The sequence below is a fragment of the Megalobrama amblycephala genome, linkage group LG22, assembly GCF_018812025.1.
Source record: "Megalobrama amblycephala isolate DHTTF-2021 linkage group LG22, ASM1881202v1, whole genome shotgun sequence".
Lineage (NCBI taxonomy): Eukaryota > Metazoa > Chordata > Actinopteri > Cypriniformes > Xenocyprididae > Megalobrama > Megalobrama amblycephala.
The window spans coordinates 3,694,183-3,706,649 of NC_063065.1; the positions used below are offsets into that span (position 1 = coordinate 3,694,183).

Below are 12,467 nucleotides of genomic sequence, written 5' to 3' on the forward strand. Positions count from 1 at the left end.
TTGAAGGGGCTGATGTCCTATTTGCAAAGTTTACAGTAGTAATAGTATGTAGTATGTAGACATTTCCATTTTATTTATTCTAATTTTATCTACTTTAAATATTTTTTGTTTTCTATCAAAATGTTCTTGTGTGATAACAATGTTCTTGTGTGGAAGTGTTTGTAGTAAAAGCTGTTTTGCACAGAAATTCATTGCAGCCGGCTTTGTTTTTGATGTTTATTTGTGAGTAGGTATTGTATGAATAACATAAGTCAACGTAGCTTTACACACACACACACACACACACACACACACACACACACTTTGTACTAAAGGTAAATCCAAAATAGTGATGTCACTGTCTAAGCAGAGGGATTTGTGCAACCCTATGGAATATAGTCCACACATGACAAATGAGGTAATAATCAATATTTCAGAATAATTCAAACTCAGATATTGGTGTGTGATATCCGAGTTTTAATTGTTTGACTACAAATCTCACCTCATCATTCCTCCCAGTGATTATTTCCAGGATAAACTGAGATGCCCCCAAGCTGGCTTCTTAAAACTGACTAAATATTTAAAAAGAGCCAAAAGAGCCGTTCTTTTGAACGGCTCTTTGAAAGGAACGGATCGCGAAGATCCGGATCCCCTCAAAGAGCCATAAATCCATCACTAGATTGGGCTCTAAATGAGTTCAGTGATTCAAATCAAATCTTTATGTGAAAACATAACCATCACCACCTGATCATCTTTTAACTTTGCTTGTCTGGTCGGATTTAATGCAGTTAAAACTGCCCAATCAAAATCTAATACTAAGAAGTCAATGGTCAAGAGCTCAACTAAAACAAACCCTGACCTCGATGATGGTAACTTAAAAATTGTGATTTTCTCCTTTGGTGATTCTGCTTGTTATCATCAGGTGTCTTCAATAATGCTCAATCATCACTCAATCACTTATTTATCTCATTAATGCTTCAGTGGGTGGAATAAAAATATGGCAGGACTTTTACTCTTTGACCCCTGGATTACCCAACTCTGGTTATCATGGTTAAATCATTTAACCTTTTTCTTTTTCTTTAAGTTTGTGGACATTTGTTTGATTGTATTGCTTTAATTTTCTTTTTTTGTGAAACTACAATCTGTTGATATGTGCATGTTTAATCTATGAATGCAATTCAAATCGTGTGGTGATCTACTGTATAGAAGTTGGTGTTTGTAACAATTTCAGGTGATTAACTAGCTGATTTTCTGGTTACATTGTTGCTTCTCCTCACTTCTGTTTGTTACCACTTATGTGAGGAGTTGCTGCATTGATGTTCATATTGCCATTTCTGCCCAGTTTATTTTCAGTGTTGTTTATTTTCTTTTTGATTTGTTGCAGGAGCTGGGGTCCCACGGGTGGTTTGATCTTCCTCCTTGTGGTGGTGGTTCTTCTCCATCGTGTGCGGTGTACACCTCGAGTGTTTGATAGTGTGATTAGAGTGCACGGGTGTGTGTGCGCGTGGAAGTGTGCTCTTGTGAAACCAAACTCTACATTGATCCCAGCTGTTGGGAGCCTCAGCCCCTGCTGGTATTACTCCGTCTTTGTTTTACATATACATACACAAATACATACTACCTCAAGTTGGTTTTGTTTGATATCTTTCTCTTTTTGTAACTTGTGTTCTTGTGTTTGAAGTGGGGTTTTGTGTATTTTTCTGTGATTCATTGTTTTGTATTTTAATTAACTTTTGTATTAATAAACATTTTGTGGTTTTTTTTTTTTTTTTTAATATATACACTCATGTCTCTGGCCTCATTTTGAGTGAACCGAACCTGTGTGCTATATTCCCCAATTTGGGTGGTTTGAGTATTTTCCCTGGGGTTAATCCTTAGGGTGGCGTAGTCGGACTTCATTATTAGTGAACAAAACCTATTAGTGATCAAAATTACACCGCCCTGCCACACGTGGTTTGAATTGTTCTAAATTTTATGCCACATTTATAAAGTTCACAGTTATTGGTATATCATGATTACATGATACATATTTGATGTTGTGATTGACAGGATGAGATGAACGAGCTCCTCCTGAACCTTCATTTAGAGCCTCATTTAAATACAGAATGAGTTCATTTGCATATTGATCAGATGCTTCAGTGCTCTGAGAGTGTTTATAGTGCTGTGAGTTTAACACTTCATCACTGACACACACAACAATCTTCATCAACATGACTTCATCATCATCTTCATCTGGACTCTCACAGCGTTTGCTCAAGGTTTGTGGAGCACAAGTTTGAGATCAATTAATTTCTTCAAGTATATTGTCAAAGTTTTGAGTTGATTTTCTTCTCGTTGTGTGTTTCAGAGTGTAGAGGACAGATCACCGTCACTCAGAGTCCCTCAATGACAGCAGCTCAACCAGGACAAACTGTGAACATCAACTGTAAAACCAGCACAGATGTGTATTATAGTAGTTCTTATGGACATTATTTAGCCTGGTACTTACAGAAACCTGGAGAAGCTCCTAAACTCCTGATTTATTTAGCAAACAGCCGTCAGTCAGGAACTCCATCTAGATTCAGTGGCAGTGGATCTAACAGTGATTTCACTCTGACCATCAGTGGAGTCCAGACTGAAGATGCTGGACATTATTACTGTCAGAGTGTACACTACATCAACAGTAAATGGATGTTCACACAGTGATAAAGAGTCGTACAAAAACCTCCGTCAGTCAGAGTCACAGTGACTGAACTGATACTGCAGCTGCTCACACACTTTCACACACTTTCACACACTACTGACACACAGAGGACAAACACAGGAACTACACATGTGCTCAAAACTGACTTATGACTGAAATCAGCTCTATTAGACTGTGATCTGTCCTGTGACAGACGGGTTTGACTCAAATATGCTCAGAATCAGAGAAAACAGAGTGTGTAAATTGATATGTAGATTCATATGTTGTTTTGTTTTTGTACATTAAACTACACTAAAGTCATGGTGTATCAGTAACATGCAGATGTTTTTCAAGCAGCTCCTTCATCTAAAGCTGTTTATAAATGTATTACTCATAACTCATTTCTCATGAGCAGAAGTGAAAGTGTTCCAGTTGAGAGCGTTGAACCAATCAAAGAGTGAAACTGTGAGTTTGAGGTGAAAATCACATTTGCATTGGCAGGTTTAGTGATTGTGATCCTCTCAGAATAGAGCAGCTCCGTCTCCAGTGACCATGTTCAAACCCCAAGAGCTTCATTTGACATTTCCTGCTAAATGCAGCTGTTCTCAACTATTACAATCAATCAAAAGCAGCTGAAACTTTAGTGCAGGACTTTGAATGAACGACACACTGATCAATGATGCAGTCGGACACAAATGTAACGCGTTCAGAAGCTTTATTGAATGAACAGCAATGGCAGCACATTGAAAGACTGCTTCAGTATTGAGCTGTAAATCACGTGACTGCTGTGAATCCTGCCGGACGCTCAGATACGGCTCGTCTGGACCGGAGAAACATCAGCACTGGGAGCTCTTGAGGAACGAGGCCTCGTGATCAGCTCCGTCATGTCTTACTCTGCAGACGAAGCGATCCGCGCCTTCCCAGCGTGCTTTGCTGAGGCTCAGGACGCTGCTGCGGCTGTAGCGTCCGTCCCGCTCGCTCTCTGCGCTGGTCTGAACCCCCTCGGTGACCTCTGACCCGTCCAGCGTCCAGCTCACCGTCGCCCCCTGTGGAGAGTAAGAGCTGAGCAGGCAGAGCAGTGCGGCTGAGTCTCCAGAGATCTGCAGAGAAGAGGGCGGCAGCAGAGACACGGAGGGCTTCACTGCGGGACCAGCTGCACAAACACACACAAACAACACCAACGTCTTTAGATCATCAATTAGTCAGATGTCACACACAGTAATGGAGGAAAAATCACAATCATTTCATCTTTACAGAAATTCCTCATCACTGCTTTCTTTCATGAACCACATAGTAATGATCCTGCATTTAAATTTCAATATTCTCAGTTCAAATAAAATATTCACTGCTACTAAATATATGAAGTATAAGATATATGAATAAATATAAATCAGTTCTCTGAAGCAGACATGATATACAGCAAATATTACAGTCATTTCATCTTTTCTGAATAAGGTTCAGTTTAATCTCAAATTCATTTTAAAAACATTGTCCAGAAACTGATGATTTATATGTAGAAAACAAATTTAAATGATCATTTCATTTTTAATGTTAATCATAATCATAATTATCAACAAATGTAAGTTCAAATTATGAATTTTTCAGATCTTTCTCTTTGTCTGAGGATGACGCCTACAAAACTGAATTATTTTGTCCGTATCCTCATACATTTGTGTCATGCATTACAAAATTTCTGAATTATTAAATTTACCAAGAATTATGGACACAATTATTTTAAGAAATAATTGAAACTATCAGAAAATATTGCAATCAAGATATTAAAAAACAAAGAATGTTACTTATTATAATATCTGAAATTACTCATGTAAAAAGAAATATATAAAAGCAACATAAAATATGTCTTGCAATGAAAAAAGGAAAATATCATGAAATATCACTGAATATAAACATGTAATTGTGAAACAGCAGACAAATTTAAAGAAACTATGAAACTATTAAATTTACTATGTAATATTGCAGTTAATTCTTTTTCAAACTATTTTTTTAAAACCTTGTTGCAAAATGCTTGTTTGAATAATCTAAAAACAAAACAATTAAATATGAACATTTTTAGAGAATTTTAGAGACTTACTGATGGTCAGTTTAGTTCCTCCACCGAAAGTGTACCACAGTGCTTCATTCTAGTGAAAGCGTCGTACAAAAACCTCCGTCACACTCAAATGAACACAAACTCCAGCAGAGAAAGAGACGAACGACACTCACACACACTGATATGAGACTCAACAGCAGCTCTTCTCAACATTAAATAATGATTATTGGACTGAAGTGACTTTCACAGAAACAGCCTCATCATCTCTAAATGTCTCTTGATGCATGAAAACTATTAAATCTGAATTAATAATATAATCAGAAAGACTCTGTACTGATCATCACACATCTGAACTGTGAGTTTCTAAATGATCATGTGTTTCTCAAAGCATTTTTAAAAAGTTTTGATGACCTGTGACCTCTGGAATGACCTTTGACCTCTCATGGAGTTCACAGTGAAATACTTGATTCTTTTAGAGATTCAACTCTGTCATTTGATTCATCAGAAACCTGCAGTCTGAACCAGAGACTGAATGAAAAAGAAATGATTTATAAACACTCGTCTGTTGGATCATGAGAATAAAACACATTTAAAGCCTCAGAACTGATCAGTTTCATCTGCATGTGCTCATTTTCACTTGTGTTTTACTCCAGCAGGGTTTTTGCTCAGAGAGTCACTTTGCATCGGCTCATGCTTCAGCGCTCCGAGTGTTTATAGCGTTCAGACTCAAACACTTTATAACACACTGCTGTTTACCACGGTACAAACCCAACAAACACCATGAATCTCTTCAGCAGCTTCATCTGGATTCTGGCAGCTTTTATTCCAGGTAACAGACGTGAAAGCTCGTCATTTTTGAGTCTGTAATGTTCATTTCATCTGATTAAACACATTAATGTTGTTGTCGACAGCATCCAGAGGAATCACTGTGACTCAGCCTGAAGCTGTGACTGTTTCTGAAGGACAAAACGCCAATATAGAGTGTAAAACTGATACTGGGATATATAGCTGGGGTTTAGCTTGGTATCAGCAGAAACATGGAGAAGCTCCTAAACTCATCATTACTGGGGTAAATGATCTCTATGATGACAGTTTAAGCCGATTCAGTGGGAATGGAGAAGGAGGTGGGACAGATTTCACTCTGACCATCAGTGGAGTCCAGACTGAAGATGCTGGACATTATTACTGTCAGAGTTTCCACTGCAGAACAGATTCTGATGGTGATTGTGTGGGTGACTATGTGTTCACACAGTGATAAAGAGTCGTACAAAAACCTCCGTCAGTCAGAGTCACAGTGACTGAACTGATACTGCAGCTGCTCACACACTTTCACACACTTTCACACACACTCAACAGTGAAGAAACGACTCAATATGATCTTATTGAACATCACTTTTGTTGAGATTCATCAGTTTTTAACCTTTTTGATTGTGATTTTTTTTTAGAAGACATGTTTTTCTCCTGCTAACATCCTTTATGTAGAAATTCAGTCACTTTTGATCTTCACTTCAGTGGATATTTTTCCATTCTTCACCACATTTTAATTTTCTGCATTTATAATTTATCTTTATTCTTCTTTCTAAACTGAATCATCATCAGCATCATAAACATGTTCTGCTTGATCAGTTTAATAAGTCTATTGATTTATTAACTTCATCCCTCATAATGCAGATATTAACAGCATCATATAAACACATTCCTCAGTTTCACAGCAGATGATAATGAAAATAATTGATATAAATATCTATGTATGGAAGAAATAACAATGATATAAAAATTAAATTTAAAATTAAAGACCAGATTACCCAACAGCTGTTGTCCACCATCAAAAACATATGCATGTCACCATATATTTTTTAGATTTATTTTATAAGATTCATAAAAGTGAAGATGTTTCTATCATGTGACTCACAATCAAACTCAGTTGATTCAGTGATTGACAGAGACTCGTGTGTGATGATCCTCATGTCTGTTCAGAAACTGCAGGAACATGGATTAGGTGTAAATTTGGGGATTAACAGTGACGTTTCAATCCAACTACAGTAAAAATGTTCTAAATATTTATTAATATAACAAAGTTGGTCTTGTAAATGTATTCAGAATTGAATGATGCCATTTTTAACAGTTTGGCTATTAGAAGATTGAATGATATGAAAAATACTGATTTTTCTTTTTGTATTTTGTGTCTGTTAATGAGTGACTGTCTTCAGGTAAATGATCTGGAGTGTGTTTGCATATTGATCAGATGCTTCAGTGCTCTGAGAGTGTTTATAGTGCTGTGAGTTTAACACTTCATCACTGACACACACAACAATCTTCATCAACATGACCTTCATCATCATCTTCATCTGGACTCTCACAGCGTTTGCTCAAGGTTTGTGGAGCACAAGTTTGATATCAATTCATTTCTTCAAGTATATTGTCAAAGTTTTGAGTTGATTTTCTTCTTGTTGTGTGTTTCAGAGTGTAGAGGACAGATCACCGTCACTCAGAGTCCCTCAATGACAGCAGCTCAACCAGGACAAACTCTGAACATCAACTGTAAAACCAGCACAGATGTGTATTATCAAAGTTCTTATGGACATTATTTAGCCTGGTACTTACAGAAACCTGGAGAAGCTCCTAAACTCCTGATTTATTTAGCAAACACCCTCCAGTCAGGAACTCCATCTAGATTCAGTGGCAGTGGATCTAACAGTGATTTCACTCTGACCATCAGTGGAGTCCAGACTGAAGATGCTGGACATTATTACTGTATGAGTTTCCACTATCCAAACAGTCAATATGTGTTCACACAGTGATAAAGAGTCGTACAAAAACCTCCGTCAGTCAGAGTCACAGTGACTGAACTGATACTGCAGCTGCTCAAAGGAGGATCTGAAACAACATCGTCACACAAACATCTGAAATAAAATCATCTAAATTAATCTGCCACTCTTAATAATTATAGAGGTCAGAAAGAGATTTTGTGCTCTTATAGATCAGTCACACGTTTGAGATCTGACTGATTTCAGCTGCCGCCTTTTATTAATAATAGGTGTTAATTTTCATAATTCTCCATGGTTATTTGATTTGAGTATCTCATCCTAACATGTCATTTGTACACTATACACTGTATTCATACTATATACTGCAGACAGTAAGAGTTTTATATCAGCTGCTGTTTTAATTGTAGTCCTGATCAACAGTTCAGTTCAGACACGCCTCTCCCTCCTCTGCACCAATCACAGCCTCTGATCAGAAAGAGCAAGATAAGAATATTAATTTGTGCTTTTAACTGAATTTTTATTGAAAACTTGTTCACAAAACTATGAGAAGATACAAACTGGTATCTGATGATACATGAGCTGATAAACCTCAGTGTAACTGATGAATATGAACAAACCTCTGATCCAATGGAGAGAAACTGGAACAGGAGAAACTTCTTCAGCTGGTACTTACAGAAACCTGGAGAAGCTCCTGAACTCCTGATTTATTCCACAAACTGCCTCAACAGTGTCATTTACTGAAGTCAAACAGTGAATCTGAGCGAGTTAAACTCATATTTCATCATCAGGTGGAGTGATTGTGTTTCTCTCAGAATAGAGCAGATGTTCATCGTCCTCAGAGGAGTTTGATGATCCTGTGACTCCAGAAACACTCAAAATAACTATTGAGCAGAAAAACATGTAGAAAAGGGTTTTTCAAACTCAAATCAAATCAAACTTTATTTATAAAGCACTTAAAAACAACCGAAGTTGACCAAAGTGCTGTACAGAAAAATATATAAAACATAAAATACTCAACTCATACAAGACATAAAAACAAAAACAAATTAAGAAACAAATGTCAAAATCAGTCAAAGGCCAAAGAGAAAAGGTGGGTTTTAAGAAGTGACTTAAAAGAAGACAATGAAGAGGCCCGTCTAACGGGCAGAGGCAGATCATTCCACAGTTTAGGAGCTGCTACAGCAAAGGCACGGTCCTCTCTGAGCATCCGCTTGTTTTGGGCACATTCAGGAGCAGCTGATCAGCTGACCTGAGAGAACGGGTGGGTGTATAAGGGTGTAGCAGCTCAGAAACGTAGGGTGGAGCAAGACCATTTAGAGATTTAAAAACAAATAAGAGAATTTTAAAATGGATCCTAAAATGTATCGACAGCCAGTGAAGTGAGGCTAAAATAGGGGAAATGTGCTCGTATTTGCGTTAACAGACGTGCTGCAGCGTTTTGAACCATCTGCAGACGAGCAACAGAAGACCCACTAACCCCCACATACAGTGCGTTACAGTAATCCAGCCGAGTGGTAACAAAGGCGTGGATTACTGTCTCAAAGTGTTGCCTTGAAAGAAATGGCTTTACTTTGGCCAGCTGCCTCAATTGAAAAAAGCTTGATTTAACGACTGCCCTGATCTGACTGTCAAGCTTGAGGTCAGCGTCGATTTTAACCCCTAGGTTAGTGATTGTTTGCTTGTTGTACTGGGCCAAGGCCCCCAAATCAAGAGAAGGGGTCCCAATGGTGCCACCAAAAACCATCACCTCTGTCTTTTTTACATTAAAACTTAAAAAAGTAAGAGACATCCAGGCCTGTATATCAGCAAGACACTCGAGTAACGGTGCGACAGTGTCGTTCTTTTTCAGAGGCACATAAATCATCTGCGTAAAAGTGGAAAGACATGCCATGCTTCCTGATTATTGAACCTAGTGGGAGCAAATACAAAGAGAAGAGAAGTGGGCCTAAAACTGAGCCCTGTGGGACCCCACAAGAGAGAGGAGCAGAGGAGGACTCAGAGTCACCACAACTGACACAGAAAGTCCAACCATCCAGGTAGGACCTAAACCATTCAAGTGCTAATGCTTGATGCCCACCCACTGCTCCAAACGTGAGATCAGGATTTCATGGTCCAGCAGTTAAATCAAGAAGCACAAGAGTAACACAATCACCAGAGTCAGTAGCTAAAAATATATCATTAAACACTTTTAAAAGAGCAGATTCTGTGCTGTGCAAAGTTTTAAAACCGGACTGGAACATTATTATGGGCTTTCAAAAAGGCCATTAATTGACTGCAGACTATCTTTTCAAGGATTTTTGAAAGAAAAGGTAGTTTTGGAGATAGGCCTAAAATTTGCAAGATCTACAGGATCCAGACCAGGTTTTTTAATCAGAGGTTGCACTACTGCATGTTTAAAATTTTTAGGAACCACACCTGAAGACAGACTGCTATTAACAACTGCAAGAACATATGGCCCTACAGTAGGAAAGATCTCTTTAAAAAAGCCGAGGAGGAACAGCATCATGTGGAGAACCTGAGGGCTTCAAATGATCAACAGTCTCCTGTAACACAGACAAGGTCACAAGCTCAAACCTGTCAAAAACAGCAGAACAGAGGACATGGATTGAGGGGTCATAAGCAGAAGGTGAAATAAGAGCTCTAGTGGAAGTGACCTTATCAATAAAAAGTGCATCAATACAGACTGTTTGCGGAGCATTAAGAACAGAATCAATAGTCTTAAACAAAACACGAGGCTTGTTACAGTTTGACAGAATAATTCCAGATAAATACTGTCTTTTAGCATCTTTCACAATTGTCTGATAATGACGCCAGCAGTCCCTTAGCATTTGAAGTGATACATGCAGTCTGTCCTTTTTCCATTTGCGCTCAGCTCTACGGCACTCGCGTCTGACAGCACGAGCCGTGTCATTCAACCAAGGCTCAGAGTTAGTTTTAGGCTGCCTAATTTTTTGCATTTTGAAATGTAGAATCTATAAATGTTCAATAATATAAAAGCAATATCACACTTGTAATCATGATGTTGGTCTGATATTGGGATTAAACAGCGCTCCTGTTCATCTGATGTTGCTTCATCAATAAAGGATTATATTAACATGTGAAATGTTTTGAGAAATCTCAATGAAACCACATTAAACTTATCTTAAACCTGTCACTCCTGAAGCGTTTGCATAGAGAGAGTGTTTTACATGAGCGACACACGCTTCAGTGCTCTGCATGTGTTTATAACTCTGTCAAACATCAAACATGATCAACAACTGTTTTCACTAGAACTGAACCTACAACCAACAAAAATGACTTTCAGCACCATATTGATCTGGACGCTGGCAGTATTATGTCGAGGTTTGTGTCAGTAAAGATTACATACATTATTTACTTGTTATTTTTATGTGTTGTGAAGATATATGGTTGTAAAAGTGTTTGTGATTTCTAATCTTTCTCTCTTGTCAGAATCTGTTGGTCAGGTGACAGTGACTCAAACTCCCTCAGAGCTGCTCTCTCAAACTGGACAATCAGTCACTGTGACCTGTAAAACTAGCAGTGATCCAGACTACGGGTGTAGTGGACAGTGTCTTGCCTGGTACTTACAGAAACCTGGAGAAGCTCCTAAACTCCTGATTTATGGAACAAGCACCCTCCAGTCAGGAACTCCATCTAGATTCAGTGGCAGTGGATCTAACAGAGATTTCACTCTGACCATCAGTGGAGTCCAGACTGAAGATGCTGGACATTATTACTGTATGAGTTTACACAGTGGTGTGTTCACACAGTGATAAAGAGTCGTACAAAAACCTCCGTCAGTCAGAGTCACAGTGACTGAACTGATACTGCAGCTGCTCACACACATTCACACACTTTCACACACTTTCACACACACTCAACAGTGAAGATTTTCATAAATATTAAATTATATATAACACATTCAAGTTTTTTCACATGGTAAATACTTAAACTATAACACTCTTTATCTTATTAAATGAATCTAACACTATATCTGTGAGGTTCATAATTTGGCCGCATGTTCTTGTTTCATCATGTATCTGCAGGTGTTTTCATGCTCCACTGAGTGAAGTTTATTTATAAAATATGAGCTAAAGCCCTGATCCAATGAAAGACCTGAAACAAAAATGACACAAAGAAGAGCTCAAAGACACAATTATATTTTATTTAATGACTGAAGTTTAATAAAATCACACACATAGTCTTGTGTGAAAGTCAGAAAGCAGATGCAGATGAAGCGACTGAAGCTGATGGAGAATGAACGAGTCCCTCATGTGCTGCAGAGAAACACACTGTTGGTCTCCATGAGTGAGAAGAGCAGCAGATCTCCTCTGAACACTGCCGTCTCCTCACACAGGCCGGCCGCTCTGTGTGTCCTCACAGTGTCTCCATCCACTCCTGCTGCTGCTCCAGCTGTACAGACCGTCCTTCTCCAGGAGCCCAACGCTGCTCTCCTGAGACCTGCTGCTCCCGTCCACCTTCAGCTCAGGCTCCAGTCTGACGGGAAGCCCTTGTTGGCCACACACACCAGTGTCACTGTGTTCAGAGAGGAGATCTCTGTGCTGACGCTCACAGAGAAATCACACTGACCAGTGGCTTTCCTTTAGGATTCAAGAGAAAACTGGGAGAAATTCTCCAACAGCGAGAGAAACAACATGAAGAAGAAAATCACATCATTATTCCATAAACGCATTAATGATCACAAACTGTATAAATGAAAAGAGAAAACGTTCAGAATATGGTTCATATTCTGGTAAATTTGCTGATTGATTATGAAATAACTTAAAAAGAAAATATAACTGAGTTTCAAACTGATACTTGAGATGTTAAACTGTTCCTAAAATACGATACAATAATCATGTTTAAAGCAATAAAGTGTATTTAAGATGAATAAACCTTCATTTAACACAATTCTGCCACCATATTTTATTTTCACCTTTCATATCTTCAATTTAATATACTTCACCAGCTAACACATTTTTGTTCTGAGAACGTTTTCCTCCAACGT

General features: G+C 38.3%; 4 gene segments (V, D, J or C); all 4 read left to right on the forward strand.

Moving 5' to 3' along the window:
• The first annotated feature begins 392 nt into the window (after positions 1 to 392).
• LOC125258606 lies at positions 393 to 3,494 on the forward strand. The segment is given in 4 exon segments: positions 393 to 397; positions 1,364 to 1,471; positions 2,200 to 2,237; positions 2,327 to 3,494. Coding segments are annotated over 4 exon segments (489 nt in total).
• A 1,887-nt stretch (positions 3,495 to 5,381) lies between these two features.
• LOC125257480 lies at positions 5,382 to 6,604 on the forward strand. The segment is given in 2 exon segments: positions 5,382 to 5,520; positions 5,603 to 6,604. Coding segments are annotated over 2 exon segments (393 nt in total).
• A 214-nt stretch (positions 6,605 to 6,818) lies between these two features.
• Positions 6,819 to 7,492, forward strand: LOC125257481. The segment is given in 2 exon segments: positions 6,819 to 7,065; positions 7,155 to 7,492. Coding segments are annotated over 2 exon segments (387 nt in total).
• A 1,851-nt stretch (positions 7,493 to 9,343) lies between these two features.
• LOC125258609 lies at positions 9,344 to 11,211 on the forward strand (the record flags this gene model as incomplete). The annotated part of the segment is given in 3 exon segments: positions 9,344 to 9,495; positions 10,623 to 10,801; positions 10,910 to 11,211. Coding segments are annotated over 3 exon segments (633 nt in total), but the record flags the coding sequence as incomplete, so codon positions are not given.
• Between the last annotated feature and the right edge of the window lie 1,256 nt (positions 11,212 to 12,467).